At 36.0% G+C, this 21,642-nt stretch overlaps 1 protein-coding gene across 2 annotated transcripts in view; it reads left to right on the top strand.

Moving 5' to 3' along the window:
• Positions 1 to 416: 416 nt before the first annotated feature.
• Positions 417 to 21,642, top strand: part of LOC102806852 (phosphoinositide 3-kinase adapter protein 1-like) — a 44,378-nt gene continuing 23,152 nt past the window's right edge. The window contains exons 1-10 of one of the 2 annotated variants that reach the window (XM_085493998.1): positions 417 to 748; positions 6,843 to 7,232; positions 9,538 to 9,662; positions 10,156 to 10,306; positions 11,246 to 11,518; positions 13,463 to 13,659; positions 18,773 to 18,890; positions 19,642 to 19,734; positions 21,135 to 21,260; positions 21,388 to 21,537. In XM_085493998.1, coding sequence (XP_085350124.1) covers positions 742 to 748; positions 6,843 to 7,232; positions 9,538 to 9,662; positions 10,156 to 10,306; positions 11,246 to 11,518; positions 13,463 to 13,659; positions 18,773 to 18,890; positions 19,642 to 19,734; positions 21,135 to 21,260; positions 21,388 to 21,537 — 1,630 coding nt within the window. In that variant the 5' untranslated portion in view covers positions 417 to 741. The remainder of the gene's footprint in view (positions 749 to 6,842; positions 7,233 to 9,537; positions 9,663 to 10,155; positions 10,307 to 11,245; positions 11,519 to 13,462; positions 13,660 to 18,772; positions 18,891 to 19,641; positions 19,735 to 21,134; positions 21,261 to 21,387; positions 21,538 to 21,642) is intronic. The other variant, XM_085493999.1, reaches the window with a different exon arrangement.

Consider the following 21,642-nt stretch of genomic DNA (forward strand, 5'->3'; position numbering starts at 1 on the left):
GATTTGTTTTTCTCTGTCTAGCTTACAATTTGTTTTCACCTAATTTTCCAGCCCCCACCATGATTTCAAAAGGTCTGATCCCTAACCCATATACTAGTAGATAGACGGGATTGGTTGCTTGACGTTCCAGTCTTGACTGAAGAGTAGTGAACATTTATTGCGAAAGTGGCAATTCGACAGTTGTGGTCAAGAGGTTCGAGCTGCACCTCTCTGTCCGCATGCTTGAGAGTAACCCCCCCCCCCCCAATCTCAAGGGGCCGATTATCCCATATTTGAGGTTTTGATAAAAAGTACAATAACGTAATAAATTCTGAAAACATAAAAAATAACAATACAGGAAAAAATCAAACAAGACGCTCACTCAGCTACCTTTGAACTTTACCCCATGAACCCGGAAATATGACGACGGTAATTGCGAGCTGTATTATTTCGAATAGTTCCGCCTTTGTGTATTGAACGTCAGACATTTAACAAATATGGCTGTAACGCTAGTTTGAACGCGTTTGCTGAATTCAAGTTGACGGTGGGCAAAAAGAAGTATCTCAGAGTACAGCAGAGCGTGCCGATATTTGTCATGGCGGCAACTTGAGAGTGCACTTAGCCGAAGTTCGGTGGGTAAAGATCGCATAACTTTACTGTACGCATCGATCGGCCCACAGCAAGGAAGTTCGGTTCAAAAATTCAACCTTTGTGACCTTCTGAGACGTAACTGGTTGTATTCAGCTATTTTCCTTAATTACGATGGAAGGTAAGAACATATGGAAGTAATATTAAACTAATAACACATTTTATTCGTACAGAACGATGATATTATAGAAGTTATTCTTGTTTTGGCGTTCACCACCTCCCAGAGTTCGTAATTTCGACAAGGATGTTTATCGACACAAGGAAGTAACTTCCATCTTTTGTTAGACTATTGATTTTTGTGATATCTTGAGGGAAAAGAAACACTTGTCTGTATTTCGCTTATTTTCATCAAATCACTGAACAGGGAATCGTTTTAAGGGATCACCCAATCAAACAGTGGGTGGGTCGCATTAATGGCAGTGTGCTTCCTGATCTATGGTTTGAATAAGGTAAAAAAAGAAAATTACACAATGGGCATCGGAATTGTTAGAAAAATGTTAATTTAAATAATTTTTACCCTTCTCGCCCCATGGCAACTTGACTGTGAAATGTAGCCATCAAGGGTGTACTTATATCATTCTGCTTCTTGTTGGTGGCAAGGTCTATTGGTGATAAATATTTAATTGTTGGTGTTAGTGGGAGGCAAATTACATCATCTGCAACATAGAATGAACAATTCAAATTCAAAAGTTTTTCTAGAATGCAATTTATAATTTATTTTTTCAAAAATAATGCTACCTTTTTCCCCATATGATTTGCAAACACTATTAGATTTCAGGTGAAGTTCAAGTTCAAGGAAAGTTGCAATAAACAAGTTATACTATCATTTTCCTTAAATAATATTTGTGGTGTAATTTTCATTTAATGTTTATAAAAAATTATGCATATGCTAATCACACTAAAATCTTAAAAAGTTTAAAAGGTGCCGTGTTCTGTTTGATATGGGACTCATAGCGACGTACACAACGCCTGTAAAATACATTGTTTATTTACATGAAATTCGAACACGCACTGCGTGACAATCACTGCCCTTTAAAGTGCATGTTATTTTTTTCAAAGAACATCAGTGAACATTCTCATTGGGTTTGTCTACTAAAACAGCTCGTTTAGAAAAGTACACTTCTTCTGTTCGATACTTAAGTTTTTGTTTTCATTTCCCTTAAAAAGTTTATGATTTTTGATGTCATTTATGTTATATATTTTTTTTACATTCATGCGTTGTGAATTCAAGTGATATTTCCACCACTATGTTAAACTAATGGGCAGGGGATCACAATAGGTCACTCGCTTGGTTTTAATTTCTGTGTATTCAGTTGCCTTAAAATGTATGGCAGTTTTTTTAGGAGTTTTTTTTTTGGTATTCAACCTAAAAATGGTGGCAACAAATTTATCAAAATATTTTTTTTTAAAAGTTACACATATTTGACTATTAGACATGTCATCAATTTGTCAGGAGAAAAAGTGCCTAAAAATCTGCAAAATTTAACAGTTTGGGAACAATTTTTATAAAAAGTCATGTTAAAGTAATTATCCATAAAAAAAATTTAAACATTAAGAACTTAATATTTTATTCAATTTATACATATTCATAACATTATACATATTTTATTCCCCAAAGAAATCATTACCAACCTGCAAAAATTCACATATTTAATGAAAAGTAATGACAGAAATATAAAAAAACTTTTAGGAGAATTTTTACATAAATCATTCATTTTAAGAAATAAGCTTTCTGTGGATATAATACCTTGACTCTTTTTTTTTTCTATTTTTTACGTTATCATACTTTGATATTATTTTAATCACTTATATATTTATTGCTGTAAACCAATAGAACATTTGTACTTCTAAGGATGCAATAAAGTTATTATTATTATTATTAACATCAAATTACACAATGCCATATTCAACCCATGTCCAATCCAGCACGAATCTCTTCTTTCAAGGTCGACTAAGTGCCCACTCCTCTTGAAACATGCAAATTTGACCAAGTAGTCATAAAACTTCGTCTTAACTTTTCTGAACAATAAAATGCTGCATTTTGGGGAACAGTGTTTACATTATTTGCGCATACCATTGTTTATTCCCTGAACAATCATCAGCCATAGGAAAAATAGTTTACACCATAGTTACAAGTCCATGAGTGACTATCTAAATGATTGCAGATTAACATCTATTTTTATACTGGCACAATGTGGTGCTAGTCACTTGTTACATATTGATCTATGACCACACCACTGATTAATTACTTTAATGTACTGTTTTGTATGTAATCAATGGCAACATTAGTTCACTTATATTCAGCTTTGTAGTGACCACAAACAAAAAAAATCCTTCTCTTGTAATTTTTTTTGTAAATGTCCTTTAATTTTATAAATGTGCATATAAATTGTTTGCTCAAAATGGATTAACTATAAAATACTTTATTTTCGTTATTTTTGCTGAAGAAGTGATTCAGTGAAAATAGAATCCAGCGAGTGTAATTTTTTTTCCTATATTTGACATTCAACTCAAAAATCAGTGAAAATAAATTCCATACAAAAAGACCCAAAAAGTCGTTTCAGTGAAAATTAATTCCAGCTCAAATAAAGTATTTAACAGTAATTAAGTTTTGAGAGTTGGAGTAAAAAATATAAATTCCCCTGAGTATACATGAAAATATTGGCCTTATATTCACCTCTCTCCACTCCTCCCTTGGGTATAATAGTAATGAATTTGCATTAAATTACAGGGGATATAGCAAATTCACCTCATGATTCCAAAGAGTCAAACTATGTTCTGGTCAAAATAGTACAATTCCTCCCATGATGCAATTTGTTTCTATCAAATAATGAAATGTATATTGCTTCAAAATAATGTCAAGTTTTCAAGCTTGTAATCAAGGGTTAACTGAATCACCTGGGCATACCTGACTGATGTGTCGCTCACCTACTGTATCTGACTGAATCACCTGGGCATACCTGACTGATGTGTCGCTCACCTACTGTATCTGACTGAATCACCTGGGCATAACTGACTGATGTGTCGCTCACCTACTGTATCTGACTGAATCACCTGGGCATACCTGACTGATGTGTCGCTCACCTACTGTATCTGACTGAATCACCTGGGCATAACTGACTGATGTGTCGCTCACCTACTGTATCTGGCTGAATCACCTGGGCATACCTGACTGATGTGTCGCTCACCTACTGTATCTGACTGAATCACCTGGGCATAACTGACTGATGTGTCGCTCACCTACTGTATCTGACTGAATCACCTGGGCATAACTGACTGATGTGTCGCTCACCTACTGTATCTGGCTGAATCACCTGGGCATACCTGACTGATGTGTCGCTCACCTACTGTATCTGACTGAATCACCTGGGCATAACTGACTGATGTGTCGCTCACCTACTGTATCTGACTGAATCACCTGGGCATAACTGACTGATGTGTCGCTCACCTACTGTATCTGACTGAATCACCTGGGCATACCTGACTGATGTGTCGCTCACCTACTGTATCTGACTGAATCACCTGGGCATAACTGACTGATGTGTCGCTCACCTACTGTATCTGGAAGAATCACCTGGGCATACCTGACTGATGTGTCGCTCACCTACTGTATCTGACTGAATCACCTGGGCATAACTGACTGATGTGTCGCTCACCTACTGTATCTGACTGAATCACCTGGGCATAACTGACTGATGTGTCGCTCACCTACTGTATCTGACTGAATCACCTGGGCATACCTGACTGATGTGTCGCTCACCTACTGTATCTGACTGAATCACCTGGGCATAACTGACTGATGTGTCGCTCACCTACTGTATCTGACTGAATCACCTGGGCATAACTGACTGATGTGTCGCTCACCTACTGTATCTGGAAGAATCACCTGGGCATAACTGACTGATGTGTCGCTCACCTACTGTATCTGACTGAATCACCTGGGCATACCTGACTGATGTGTCGCTCACCTACTGTATCTGACTGAATCACCTGGGCATAACTGACTGATGTGTCGCTCACCTACTGTATCTGACTGAATCACCTGGGCATAACTGACTGATGTGTCGCTCACCTACTGTATCTGACTGAATCACCTGGGCATAACTGACTGATGTGTCGCTCACCTACTGTATCTGGAAGAATCACCTGGGCATACCTGACTGATGTGTCGCTCACCTACTGTATCTGGAAGAATCACCTGGGCATACCTGACTGATGTGTCGCTCACCTACTGTATCTGACTGAATCACCTGGGCATACCTGACTGATGTGTCGCTCACCTACTGTATCTGGCTGAATCACCTGGGCATACCTGACTGATGTGTCGCTCACCTACTGTATCTGACTGAATCACCTGGGCATACCTGACTGATGTGTCGCTCACCTACTGTATCTGACTGAATCACCTGGGCATACCTGACTGATGTGTCGCTCACCTACTGTATCTGGCTGAATCACCTGGGCATACCTGACTGATGTGTCGCTCACCTACTGTATCTGGAAGAATCACCTGGGCATACCTGACTGATGTGTCGCTCACCTACTGTATCTGACTGAATCACCTGGGCATACTTGACTGATGTGTCGCTCACCTACTGTATCTGACTGAATCACCTGGGCATAACTGACTGATGTGTCGCTCACCTACTGTATCTGACTGAATCACCTGGGCATACCTGACTGATGTGTCGCTCACCTACTGTATCTGACTGAATCACCTGGGCATACTTGACTGATGTGTCGCTCACCTACTGTATCTGACTGAATCACCTGGGCATAACTGACTGATGTGTCGCTCACCTACTGTATCTGACTGAATCACCTGGGCATACCTGACTGATGTGTCGCTCACCTACTGTATCTGACTGAATCACCTGGGCATACTTGACTGATGTGTCGCTCACCTACTGTATCTGACTGAATCACCTGGGCATACTTGACTGATGTGTCGCTCACCTACTGTATCTGACTGAATCACCTGGGCATAACTGACTGATGTGTCGCTCACCTACTGTATCTGACTGAATCACCTGGGCATAACTGACTGATGTGTCGCTCACCTACTGTATCTGACTGAATCACCTGGGCATAACTGACTGATGTGTCGCTCACCTACTGTATCTGGCTGAATCACCTGGGCATAACTGACTGATGTGTCGCTCACCTACTGTATCTGACTGAATCACCTGGGCATAACTGACTGATGTGTCGCTCACCTACTGTATCTGACTGAATCACCTGGGCATAACTGACTGATGTGTCGCTCACCTACTGTATCTGGAAGAATGCATTACAGTAATATGAGGTTGTTACAAGGATACCAAAAAGTATGCATGAAGACAGTACAGCGGGAGTATCGACTGACGTGCAGCGTAGGTTGATGCGATGGCATACTGTCTGAGTGCATACTTTGAGGTATCCTTGTAATAACCTCATATTACTGTAGTGCATTCTGCCAGATACAGTAGATGAGCGACACATTAGTGTCGACACATCATTATTCTTGAGATCTGATATTAAATATTATTTCATATTATTAATAACCTTATTATTATACATCTTTTCCTTCCAACATGAGAATGCCAAAATCCAAAAAGTTTAGAACAAGATCAGTGAAATTCTTTGTGTGGAGTACGGTCAAACTCTGGTGGCAGCCATGTTTGTTTTTACGCGCATAATCATTCCATATTTGGAATTCGCGTTTCCTAATATGGTAGGATGAAAATACTTTGTAAAATACCGCAAAATTACAGCACGCTGTAACTTTTATGTTATGGTGACAGATGTATAATTAATAAGTTTTATTATGATCTATGAATACTCCTGTTTGTACAGTTGAGCATTTTCACAAAAAAGAGATGATTATAAAGACTGCTGGGAAATGGGCATCCCCAAATGGGTTTAAAATTTCAATGCCACAAGGTTGCCTGCTGCTACTCTAGTTTTTGTTTACTTATTTGTTTTAACCCAATATCGCCATGAATTATTAATCTCATTATGTAATGTTTGGTGACATCATTCGACATGCAGCATAATTTATTGCATATCTTATCTATTTATTGATCAATACCTCAATCCAATAGAATTGTTTATTTCCAAAATTAACAAACAAATTATTATAGAAAAATGTGCGAAATGTTGTATCAAATTTTTAGCTGGAAAAAAAATGAGGTGATCAAAATGTATAGTCTTTATTTTTCTATTTTTTTTAACAGTTTATGATCTATGCCTATTGTACGTTGAAGATGGACTATCGTGGAGTTCATATCTTTGTGGTCAGTTTGAAAGCAGCTGTAAAGTATTTTGGGAGGACGTATCCAAACTACCTCTCAATGACAAGGCATCGTCGATAATCAAATCTGCCCGTGCACAATTACTTATCATATCACCACAGTATATCGAACTTTACGATGAGTATATTCACAATTTATTGATAAACCCAATTGGGTTTCTCTGTGGTGTGGAAGTGGACTCGGTTGACTACACTGAATTTGTGAAGAGAAATCCAGTATTTACAGAATGGATGTTGGTTTCTGCAACAGATGATATAGAGAAAATAGCATCTGTGGTGTTTCAGGCAATAGAAATGGCTACCCCACCAGACGGTAAGATTGCATTTTTTTCTTTTCCCGGCTATTGTCACTGTGGCAACAGTTCTTGACAGTTGTAATTAGGAATGACCACTTGAAATTCTAATGTTACATTTACGGGTGAATCATCGGAAATTGCGAGGATAGCTTGCAACATATTTAATTTATTGTGACTTGCATTTTTGTGAGGAAAATTTATATGCTAGCTGCTGATCACAATGCTTTGAGATACAAGCTTTATAATTATATGGAGTAAACAATTAAGTCTAATTAGACCAGTGAGTGGAATTTTAGCAAAAAACAAGTATTTGGCTGACACATTTTGTAGTTGAATCATTTCCATTGTTTGACTTTCAACTATTGTGATGATTCTGTTTACTATTAGATTAAAAAAATATTAGACAACCACTTTTTAAATTATAATTACTTCACTCTGTAAAATAGCTCAATTTTAGTAACTCCAGTATTAATTATCAGTTAACTGAACATCAAATTACAGGAAATATACAACGTTAAACAAAACAAAAATTGCTCGTGAGTTGAAATTCTGTTAGTTGTATAACGAGTTACAATTCGGGCATGGCCTCGCAAAATTACACATGGTCATTTTTGTAACTCAATGTTTTCGTAACTCGATGTCTGTAATTTGAACAATTCAGATTTCCTGTGCTTATAAAGTTGACAAAGTTCAAAACATAGTAACTATAATTTGCATATGAATGTGTCTGGGTTACGTTGGGGGAAGATGGTCAATGAATTGTTATACTTAGAATACCTTTTAAGTCACAATACAATGCCATGTCATCTTATCAAACAAAAATGAAAGAATTTATTATGATATATCTGTTGAAATTGTTTTTCTTTTATACTGACAAAGTAAATATGAGTGGGCATAATAGAATATGCTTATAAGAAATATAAGGATACGTGTGATTACTGTAAAAGGTTTAATTATTCACTGGGTTGTAATTTTGCTTATTTTGCTGACTGAAAAATGTGCTAAATTAAAACACAGTGACTATGTAAAATTTAGCATTGAACACATTATCTAAATAATAAAACCATGAATTTAAAACCCACTAAATATCCCTCAAATGATAAATCAGCAAAATTTTAACCCAGTGAAAATTAATCATTTTAGAGTACGTGACTGGAATACTGTACAAAACCAAACATACTGGTACCTGTAATTGTAAACCTACAGTTAGTCTTTCCTGTGTATGTCAACATAATTTGAAAGTATAATGTGTTTGATGGAGGTGCCCATATCAAATTCCATTGAAACACTACACAATACTGTAAAATATACTTTATTTCTGCTTGGAATTGATTTTAGCTGAATGATGATTCAGTGGAAATAAAATCCAGCCTAAATATAATTATACCCGTTTTCCTATAGTTTACATTCAACTTTTCACACCGAAAAAATCTTATCAGCAAGAAATTAATTCCATCTGAAATAAGGTATTTTACAGTTACACTGTTATGTTCGTTGTTATGTTACGTTGACAATGAAAGGTATTTCCCTGGGTAATGTTTCTGTGAGAAAATTTTGAGCGAGAAGTTGCATAAAATCTTAAAATTGTAATTTTTTTTATTTGACACTTGAACACAATGAAAAAAGCTATTTATCTGAGTATAGTATGGGCAGTCTACAAGCACCAATTCTTTCATATGATTGCAATTTAAAAAATTAAAAACAATTCAGCCACAAGTCGACCAGAGTGGCATTTTTAATTATACGTTATCGTATCGTAATTATCGTAATTTTTTGCTGTAAAGAAAATAAGACTTTACTTTTCTTTAACTTTATAAATTTCTTTAAAAGTATTTTTATTCCAATGGAGCAATATAGAGCCTCTAAAATGTAAAGCCCTAGAAACTTTTCAAAACAAATGGGGTTTGTTAGTGGCGATAATAATAGAATGACCATTCATTTAAATTACGACTTCTTACTAGATCATATTTATGACTAAGTGTACTTGCTTTTCTTCTTCTTATTTTCTTTATAATATTTTCTTATAATTGTAAAAATGTAAAAAAGATAAGTCATTTGTGGATGGTCATTTCATAGAATTTTAGCTTACTTCTCTTTTCAATTCTCACTGTCTCCACTATCATGTTACTCTATATAACTATGGTATTTGGAAAAATGGTCACCAAGACAATAAAGAATGGAGCTCTATTTTGTGGTGAAAACAAGTCTCCCCTTACTGTCAAAGAGATCTCTGTGACTATATTTGCGAATACCCCAGTATTTAAATGTCAATTTAAAATCTTAACATTTTCCTCAAGTGCTGTATTTCAAATCTTTTTGTAGACATGTATGTAAGAGTTGACAGGCCAGCACGGAAGTCAACAAAGAAAAGCAAATACCCTAGGGATATTGCTAAAAAACTAAATAAAGACAAGATGGTTATCCAACCTTCCAAAGCTTTGTGTGGCGTAAGTTAATTTTCTCCTATACTGTATGATTATTAAACTTTAAAAGTAAATTTAATATTTTGTAAGTAAGATGTTGAAGTTTAGCACTTAATTAACTGATTTTAGTTTCACCAGCATCTAGTTGTATAAATAAAGTGTGCAATATGTCATCATCTTTATGTACAATTTTTTCACTCTGTGTCACCAGCTTACAATTGAGATATGGCGAACATCTCTACCACAAACACCAATGGTGTAGGTGTTTTAACACACAATGACAACTGTCCATTAAAATACAAAAAAATATTCTGGTATATTGACTAGGAATACAATTTATTGCTAAATAAATCAATTCAGGTTATTTTCATTTTTTAGTAGGCCTCAATGACGTAAATGATCAATGAGCTGATTATTCAATGAGAGAGACAATCTTAGACTAACTGATCAATGTAGTACTAAAACTATAAACATATATCATGATGCATGTTACATTTGAACTATTATTTGAACACAGGAAGCTGCTACATTAGTTGTTATTTTAAAAGCAGCCCTTCTCACAGACACCACTACAAAATACACAGTCAAGTTCAAAAGTGCAACAAAAGAAATCGATATGGAAGCAACAAGACTAAATGAATTTACTTTAACTGTGCAAGTCCCACAAGGTAATAATTGTGCTTTTGTTCTGTATAAGTGCTGAATGATCACATGGGAGCTAATGTTGCCATGCAGTCTGTCTGTCTGTCTGTCTGTCTGTCCTTTGCATATAATCTTGTTTAAATCATCTTAGCATCATCCAATCTCTAGTTGCATAATTGTACGTGCATTGTCCACATAATATCATAGTGATTTAATTCATTCAGGGTATGTGTCCCATTTATAGGGATATTATTAATATCATAGTGATTTAATTCATTCAGGGTATGTGTCCCATTTATAGGGATATTATTAATATCATAGTGATTTAATTCATTCAGGGTATGTGTCCCATTTATAGGGATATTATTAATATCATAGTGATTTAATTCATTCAGGGTATGTGTCCCATTTATAGGGATATTATTAATATCATAGTGATTTAATTCATTCAGGGTATGTATCCCATTTATAGGGATATTATTAATATCATAGTGATTTAATTCATTCAGGGTATGTGTCCCATTTATAGGGATATTATTAATATCATAGTGATTTAATTCATTCAGGGTATGTGTCCCATTTATAGGGATATTATTAATATCATAGTGATTTAATTCATTCAGGGTATGTGTCCCATTTATAGGGATATTATTAATGCTAAACTTATTATTGTTATAGAGCTTTATAGCCTGTTTTGATTTCTGAATTAGGTTCTACTATATTACTTTAAGGTCACATATTTATCTGAAGAGAGAATTTAGTATTTTAATAATTAAATGGCATCCACTTAGTTTTCAGTTGGCCAGAGGGAAAACTGTTCAAATGGTTTATTTGAGAGAATTATGTTATTTGATAAAGCAAAAAATATTTTGAGCAGACAACCATGACTGTTTACATTCCTCGCATATATTGATAAAATTTTTACTACCGTATATGTTAAATTTGTGTTCTTTTTTGATGTTTAGATTTTCCACCAGGAAGTGCCATAGCTACAGTTACAAAACCAGGTGTTCTCAGCAGTCTTGGAGAATGTCGCTTCAAATTTGAGGATAAACTAAAACACATCAGTGACTACATTTTGGATACACTCAATCCAATTGATTTTCTATGCCAAGCGATGGAAATATCACCAAGTGACGTGGTTGTGCTAGATAACATTTTGACATCAAACTACAAAAAGAGCATGCCATGGGAAGGACTGGATAAAATGGGCTCAATAGTACATGAAATGCAAGCAGGTGAGTTCATGCTTTTTCCTGTCATCATTTGTAGCAATTTTTTGCATGTTTTAATGTATTTTATGATAATTTTTTTGTAAATTTTTGACCAAATTAATTTCCCATTGACTACACATCAATCAATAGTTTTACTAAAATTACTCAGGTTTATTTTAACAACTAAAAATAGTTCCAAAACACGACGAATGACAATTAGTGTTTCAGGACAACAATGCCCCCTAAGATAGTGGGTTATATCTTTTGTTATGTAAATATATTGATTATATTTTTAAAAAAAATCATCTGTTTTTTGATCCTCCTTGCATCAGTATTGGCTTTTTCAGAAACCTGTGACTTTTTAGTCCCCGTTCGGACGCAGTTCGAAAACGGGGACTTATGTTTTGCCCTGTGTGCGTCCGCCCGTGCGTCCGTGCGTCCGTGATCACCTGTATCTCGAACATGCATGGACCGATTAAGTTCAAACTTCACTCATACATCACACATTATATGGGACATATGCACATGCATTTTTTTCATGATCCGATTAACGATAGCCGAATAGCGGCCATTTTAAGGCCGAAAATGCATCAAAATCGCACATTTTCACCATTCCGGACCCAGATCTCAGTTATGCATGGACGGATTTTGTTCAAATTTGGTACATACATTAAACATAAAAGGACCTTGATGCACGTCATTTTTTTTTTTGGATCGGGTTTGAAATGGCCGACTGGCGGCCATTTTGTTTTAAAGAATTCAGTTCTGGATCTGTATCTGAGACATGCTTGGATTGATCGAGTTTAAACTTCACACACACAAGGTACATCATGTCACAAATATGTACATGTATGTGCATTTGTTTCATGATCTCATTAACGATAGCCAAATGGCGGCCGCTTTAAGGCCGAAAATGCATTGAAATCGCACATTTTCACCATTCCGGACCCGGATCTCAGTTATGCATGGACGGATTTCATTCAAATTTGGTACATACATTAAACATAATAGGACCTTGATGCACGTCTTTTTTTTTCGGATCAAGTTCGAAATGGCCGACTGGCGGCCATTTTGTTAAAGAATTCAGTTCTGGATCCGTATCCAAGACATGTCTGGATTGATCAAGTTCAAACTTCACACACACATGGTACATCATGTCACAAATAGATATGTGCATTTGTATCATGATCTGCTTAACAATAGCGGAATGATGGCCATTTTAAGGCCATTTTCACAATTCCAGAACCGAATCTCAGTCATGCATGGATGGATTTTGTTCAGATTTAGCACAATGTGTTGTACATATGCAGGTGCATTGCGGTCATGATCTGCTTTGAATGTATATGTCACTCAAATATGAACGGAACGGGGACGTGTCATTGACAATGACTTGTTGTAAATCATTTTTCCTGAGGTTTATATTGACACGATAATTTTGGTAATTCATTTATCCACGAGTCTTTGCGTCTTTCTCTCAATCATAGCTGATTTATACAGGACATATTGCAATAACTGATAGAAAATGTTATTTCTAAGATATTATTATTATTATTATTATTAATAGGTTGAAACCTCAATATGTATTCAACATTTTGTGTACTGTAAACCAGTTTAATTGCACCGTGTCAAGAGACAAATTTTCTCGAATTTAGCAAGTCAAAAAAAATTGCTAAATATTTTCCTGTCGTACGAACTTTCACAAAATTTTGTCAACAAAATTCATAGATGTAAAAATTAAGCAGTTTACAATATTACAAGTAATTATGTCACTACAGTTAAACACACAACTTCAGATATCAGGAAGATCTATAACTGGGTTGGAGGCTGCACCGTCCGTTAAAGAATTCAATATGGCGGACTAGTCATGTGCATTCGAGTTGTTTCCAATCGTCATTTGAAATTTATATAAATAACATTCATAACTTTTTGAAATGTACTGTAATATGATATTCAACAATTGATTTTTAGTGGCCAAGACCAGAGAGACTCCAACACTTATACATTTTGCTGCCAAGTTTGGTCTTCGGGAGTTGTGTGCCCTCTTGATCAATTCTCCTGGTGCTATATTAGCATATGAGATAGAGAATTGTAATGGCGACTACCCGCATGATCTCGCCAGTCAATCTGGCTATGAAGATCTTGCAGTATTTCTCTCAAGTTTTGTGGTGAGTACTGGTACATGCATTACTGAGTTATTATGTATTCTTTGTATGCCATAATTTTACGCACCAAAATGTTGGTGCATCAATTATCAGTACATTCATCATATGAAAATTTCTCCTTAAAACTCTTGTAAGGGGGATTTGGATAATAATACAATCTAAATCCTACTTTAAGCTGATAAACTTTCCTTTGCTGAGTTCCTTTATTAAGAACAGGGACTGATCCATTACCCTGCGGGGAGACATGTAAATAATTGATTAATCCATTATCCTGGATAAAGAAACTTAAATAAGTGATTGACCCATTATCCTGGGTAAAGAAACTTAAATAAGAGATTGATCCATTACCCTGGGTAAAGAAACTTAAATAAGTGATTGACCCATTACCCTGGGTAAAGAAACATAAATAAGGGATTGACCCATTACCCTGGGTAAAGAAACGTAAATAAGGGATTGACCCATTACCCTGGGTGAAGAAACTTAAATAAGGGATTGACCCATTATCCTGGGTAAAGAAACTTAAATAAGGGATTGACCCATTACCCTGGGTGAAGAAACTTAAATAAGGGATTGACCCATTACCCTGGATAAAGAAACTTAAATAAGGGATTGACCCATTACCCTGGGTGAAGAAACTTAAATAAGGGATTGACCCATTACCCTGGATAAAGAAACTTAAATAAGTGATTGACCCATTACCCTGGGTAAAGAAACTTAAATAAGGGATTGACCCATTACCCTGGGTAAAGAAACTTAAATAAGGGATTGATCCATTATCCTGGGTGAAGAAACTTAAATAAGGGATTGACCCATTACCCTGGGTAAAGAAACTTAAATAAGTGATTGACCCATTACCCTGGGTAAAGAAACTTAAATAAGGGATTGACCCATTGCCCTGGGTAAAGAAACTAAAATAAGAGATTGATCCATTACCCTGGGTAAAGAAACTTAAATAAGGGATTGACCCATTACCCTGGGTAAAGAAACTTAAATAAAGGATTGACCCATTATCCTGGGTAAAGAAACTTAAATAAAGGATTGACCCATTACCCTGGGTAAAGAAACTTAAATAAAGGATTGACCCATTATCCTGGGTAAAGAAACTTAAATAAAGGATTGACCCATTTCCCTGGGTGAAGAAACTTAAATAAGGGATTGAACCATTATCCTGGGTAAAGAAACTTAAATAAGGGATTGATCCATTATCCTGGGTAAAGAAACTTAAATAAAGGATTGACCCATTATCCTGGGTGAAGAAACTTAAATAAAGGATTGACCCATTATCCTGGGTAAAGAAACTTAAATAAGGGATTGACCCATTACCCTGGGTAAAGAAACTTAAATAAGTGATTGACCCATTATCCTGGGTAAAAAAACTTAAATAAAGGATTGACCCATTTCCCTGGGTGAAGAAACTTAAATAAGGGATTGATCGATTACCCTGGGTGAAGAAACTTAAATAAGGGATTGACCCATTACCCTGGATAAAGAAACTTAAATAAGGGATTGACCCATTACCCTGGGTGAAGAAACTTAAATAAGGGATTGACCCATTACCCTGGATAAAGAAACTTAAATAAGTGATTGACCCATTACCCTGGGTAAAGAAACTTAAATAAGGGATTGACCCATTACCCTGGGTAAAGAAACTTAAATAAGGGATTGATCCATTATCCTGGGTGAAGAAACTTAAATAAGGGATTGACCCATTACCCTGGGTAAAGAAACTTAAATAAGTGATTGACCCATTACCCTGGGTAAAGAAACTTAAATAAGGGATTGACCCATTGCCCTGGGTAAAGAAACTAAAATAAGGGATTGATCCATTACCCTGGGTAAAGAAACTTAAATAAGGGATTGACCCATTACCCTGGGTGAAGAAACTTAAATAAAGGATTGACCCATTATCCTGGGTAAAGAAACTTAAATAAAGGATTGACCCATTTCCCTGGGTGAAGAAACTTAAATAAGGGATTGAACCATTATCCTGGGTAAAGAAACTTAAATAAGGGATTGATCCATTATCCTGGGTAAAGAAACTTAAATAAAGGATTGACCCATTATCCTGGGTGAAGAAACTTAAATAAAGGATTGACCCATTATCCTGGGTAAAGAAACTTAAATAAGGGATTGACCCATTACCCTGGGTAAAGAAACTTAAATAAGTGATTGACCCATTATCCTGGGTAAAGAAACTTAAATAAAGGATTGACCCATTTCCCTGGGTGAAGAAACTTAAATAAGGGATTGATCGATTACCCTGGGTGAAGAAACTTAAATAAGGGATTGACCCATTATCCTGGGTAAAGAAACTTAAATAAAGGATTGACCCATTATCCTGGGTGAAGAAACTTAAATAAAGGATTGACCCATTTCCCTGGGTAAAGAAACTTAAATAAGTGATTGACCCATTATCCTGGGTAAAGAAACTCAAAAGCGGAATTTTCCCATTATCCTGGGCAAAGAAACTTAAAGGAGGAATTTTCCCATTATCCTGGGCAAAGACTTGTAAATGAGGGATAGACCCATTATCCTGGGTAAAGAAACATAAATAAGCACACTGCTCTTGATGTGAGATGTGAGGGTATATATCACACTGCTCTTGATGCGAGATGTGAGGGTATATATCACACTGCTCTTGATGTGAGATGTGAGGGTATATATCACACTGCTCTTGATGTGAGATGTGAGGGTATATATCACACTGCTCTTGATGTGAGATGTGAGGGTATATAGCACACTGCTCTTGATGTGAGATGTGAGGGTATATATCACACTGCTCTTGATGTGAGATGTGAGGGTATATATCACACTGCTCTTGATGTGAGATGTGAGGGTATATATCACACTGCTCTTGATACGAGATGTGAGGGTATATATCACACTGCTCTTGATGCGAGATGTGAGGGTATATATCACACTGCTCTTGATGTGAGATGTGAGGGTATATATCACACTGCTCTTGATGTGAGATGTGAGGGTATATAGCACACTGCTCTTGATGTGAGATGTGAGGGTATATATCACACTGCTCTTGATGTGAGATGTGAGGGTATATATCACACTGCTCTTGATGTGAGATGTGAGGGTATATATCACACTGCTCTTGATGCGAGATGTGAGGGTATATATCACACTGCTCTTGATGCGAGATGTGAGGGTATATATCACACTGCTCTTGATGTGAGATGTGAGGGTATATATCACACTGCTCTTGATGCGAGATGTGAGGGTATATATCACACTGCTCTTGATGTGAGATGTGAGGGTATATATCACACTGCTCTTGATGTGAGATGTGAGGGTATATATCACACTACTCTTGATGTGAGATGTGAGGGTATATATCACACTGCTCTTGATGTGAGATGTGAGGGTATATATCACACTGCTCTTGATGCGAGATGTGAGGGTATATATCACACTACTCTTGATGTGAGATGTGAGGGTATATATCACACTGCTCTTGATGTGAGATGTGAGGGTATATAGCACACTGCTCTTGATGTGAGATGTGAGGGTATATATCACACTACTCTTGATGTGAGATGTGAGGGTATATAGCACACTGCTCTTGATGTGAGATGTGAGGGTATATATCACACTACTCTTGATGTGAGATGTGAGGGTATATATCACACTGCTCTTGATGTGAGATATGAGGGTATATATCACACTGCTCTTGATGTGAGATGTGAGGGTATATATCACACTGCTCTTGATGTGAGATGTGAGGGTATATAGCACACTGCTCTTGATGTGAGATGTGAGGGTATATATCACACTACTCTTGATGTGAGATGTGAGGGTATATAGCACACTGCTCTTGATGTGAGATGTGAGGGTATATATCACACTGCTCTTGATGTGAGATGTGAGGGTATATATCACACTGCTCTTGATGTGAGATGTGAGGGTATATAGCACACTGCTCTTGATGTGAGATGTGAGGGTATATATCACACTACTCTTGATGTGAGATGTGAGGGTATATATCACACTGCTCTTGATGTGAGATGTGAGGGTATATATCACACTGCTCTTGATGTGAGATGTGAGGGTATATATCACACTGCTCTTGATGTGAGATGTGAGGGTATATAGCACACTGCTCTTGATGTGAGATGTGAGGGTATATATCACACTGCTCTTGATGCAAGATGTGAGGGTATATATCACACTACTCTTGATGTGAGGGTATATATCACACTGCTCTTGATGTGAGATGTGAGGGTATATATCACACTGCTCTTGATGTGAGATGTGAGGGCATATATCACACTGCTCTTGATGTGAGATGTGAGGGTATATAGCACACTGCTCTTGATGTGAGATGTGAGGGTATATATCACACTGCTCTTGATGTGAGATGTGAGGGTATATATCACACTGCTCTTGATGTGAGATGTGAGGGTATATATCACACTACTCTTGATGTGAGATGTGAGGGTATATATCACACTGCTCTTGATGTGAGATGTGAGGGTATATAGCACACTGCTCTTGATGTGAGATGTGGGGGTATATATCACACTGCTCTTGATGTGAGATTTGAGGGTATATATCACACTGCTCTTGATGTGAGATGTGAGGGTATATATCACACTGCTCTTGATGTGAGATGTGAGGGTATATATCACACTGCTCTTGATGTGAGGGTATATATCACACTGCTCTTGATGTGAGATGTGAGGGTATATATCACACTGCTCTTGATGTGAGATGTGAGGGTATATATCACACTGCTCTTGATGCGAGATGTGAGGGTATATATCACACTGCTCTTGATGCGAGATGTGAGGGCATATATCACACTGCTCTTGATGTGAGATGTGGGGGTATATATCACACTGCTCTTGATGTGAGATGTGAGCGTATATATCACACTGCTCTTGATGTGAGATGTGAGGGTATATATCACACTGCTCTTGATGTGAGATGTGAGGGTATATATCACACTGCTCTTGATGCAAGATGTGAGGGTATATAGCACACTGCTCTTGATGTGAGATGTGAAGGTATATTGCACACTGCTCTTGATGCGAGATGTGGGGGTATAAAGCACACTGCTCTTGCTTATCAATCCATACATTATAAAAACTTGTTTTTTTTACAGGAATACGGTGCTCTGTGTGAGGAGACTTGGAGAGTCGCGTATGAACAAAAGAAACGTGATGGACATGACCAGGATGATTTATATATGTGTATGGACCAAGCACCTGTCAATCCGTATTGTAAGAAACATTCAATGTAAATTAAAAGCCAATCAGGTCACATTCCCACCGTAGTTTAGTACATTTTAATAATTCCATATTGATTGCAGGATTTGATCGAAATTTTTGGGAAAAAATGAAGTGGGTTTTATTTTTTGAATAGTGACAATAGTTGACTTCAGTGTTTAAAGTAGCCTAATGTACTCGATATTTTATTTTCACTTGCATTATATTTTTCCTGAAAGGGAAATCAGTCCTCACAGTTTTCTATGTGTAAGGCTTTTAAGTGAACTCAGAAAGAGGTTCCTAGGGCACAGGAAACCATAACTACAGGCTCTATCTATAAAAAGCAAAAATTGAATGCCAATTATAGGATAAAAACACCTGCTGGAATAAATTTTGGTGACCAAGTTGACCACAATTTTTTTTTTTTTGTTATTGTGGGCCTTTTGTCAGTTTACAATCCCATTGTTTGGCCAAGATTTACCATCAAGGCTGTGTCAATAAAAAAAAGGACAATTATGAATAATTAGATGATAGCATTAAAGCCTGCTATAGAATGACACTGGTTCATTATGTCAGCTGATTAGAATTATGTTTTTTGTGCCAAAGGATTTTACCAAAATAAGTTTATTGTGTTTGATTAGATTTTATTATCAGATTTCAGATTTTCTAATTTCCCCCAAATGTCACAGGTCAATCTGAGCTTAATTTAGTGATTTTTATTTATGGAATCTCGACGATTATTTGCTAAATGTTTGTATTAATAAAGGTGATATGGGGAATGATACACCAATGGCAAGCCTTCAAGGGTTGAACTATGTTCAAATGACACCTACAGGAAGAATGAATTCGTCTCACACAGGTGCATCTTCTAGAATATCTACAATTATTTTACCTTTGATTTCAAAACTTCATACACCCCTCTTAAAACACAAATTCTAAACATCATCAATACCTGCATTATCATAATTTACATATTTCTGTTTCATTATACAAACACTCCTCAGAGTATCTGCATATTGGAGTGCATTAAGCATTATTTGTCACTGGTACTTAACCCTTTTTGAGTGTCATTGTAAACTTTTCCCACCTTCTACAAAATGATATTGATAGTCAGCTGATTCCAACATGAAATGTTAATAAAAATTGATAAACCTTCTCATCTGACACTCTGTATGATCCAAAAAGATAAAAATTTTACAAAATGTGAAAATATTTGCACTGAATTTTGGATGGGAAAAATATCTTGCACTCAAAGAGTAAATTTATCTTTTGATCATATTCATAATAATATAGCAGTGAAGCAATGACTACCCTAATTCTACATGTTTACATTGATTTAGCAGATTTCACTTATCAGTAAAAATACTGAAATTAAAACCCAATGAATAATTAATGCATTTACAATATTTATGCATCTGATTTTACTTTACAAAGTGATTCATTCTTTCTTTCATTTAACCCTCATTTGTATCATAAACAAAGTTGCAGAAGTACTGTGATGTTTTGACAACGTTATGTCACAACTAATATATTCAGATGATGATAGTTATTGATTCACTTTTGAAGTGTGTTTATTGTATTCTGGATTATTAAATATCACATATTTTGACCATTATCAAATAACTCTTATTACCGAAACTCGATAACGAGTGGAGCAATAATTTTGCACAGTATTTCTTCAGTTATATTCTAAACCTTGTTCCATATTTACTCTCTTAGTAGCACATGTGCTCAGTAATATTGAAGAAGGTGTGTGTATGGTCAAAATAAATCTTATTTTTAAATGATTCAGTATACAATACATGTACATGTATGTGACAAACAGGAAATTGAAAACGAAAAACATTTTCTTCTCAATTGTAATTTATACAAGAAGGAACGAGAAATCATGATCAACAATATTAAATACAATAAAAGCAACTTGGGGACGGATGACGAAAAACAATCATTGAACTAGGAAAATTCATCCACACTTGTTTCAAATTATGACAAAAAAAATCTTATAATGCCAGATGCCTCAACCAACCATCAAATAATTTAATTTTTTTTCTTCTTTTCTCTATTCAATTGTCTATGAATGTCTTGTGTTTTTTTGTTTTTTTTTGTTTGCTATCTTTTCGTATTACTTTATTGTATTTTCAACTAAGATCCCACTCCAGGATACGGTTTCAATAAAGATTATTATTATTATATGCAATCTTTGTCTACATGCTATTCTATATGCATTTCTAATAGAACAAAAATTTGTCACTTTTTCAGACAACTTCCTGGCACTCCAAAGACAGCTTGAAATCCAAGGATTATATGATGTACCATTTGGTGTTGCAATTCCTGCTGATCCACTATTTGATTGTAAAAGAAATGAACTTGAAAAACTGATAAATGGTAATGACTAGATGTTTTTGGTACACACTATTTGATGGACCATGTTCATCCTGCAGCACAAGTGCTGGGTATCCCACTTTGATTTTGAAATCCTTATCAGGTTTTACTTATCCATTGTTTTGCTTAGGTGAGGAGACGGACATAGAAAATATTTACGATACACTACCAGGATTAAGTGATGATATATATGACTCGGTGGAAGATGAAGATCGTGCAACTCCAGCTCCGTTTGACTTAGCTTCAAGATATTCATTTCGTAGACCTGTAATGTCAACAGGTAATTTTTACACGTATCTCTTGTTTGGCTGGGTGAAAAATTTCATTCACACTATATATGCAAAACAATACTACCAAAACAAGCTAAAAAAAACATACCTTTACA

The sequence above is a fragment of the Saccoglossus kowalevskii genome, chromosome 19 (assembly GCF_978046115.1).
Source record: "Saccoglossus kowalevskii chromosome 19, keSacKowa6.1, whole genome shotgun sequence".
Taxonomy (NCBI): domain Eukaryota; kingdom Metazoa; phylum Hemichordata; class Enteropneusta; family Harrimaniidae; genus Saccoglossus; species Saccoglossus kowalevskii.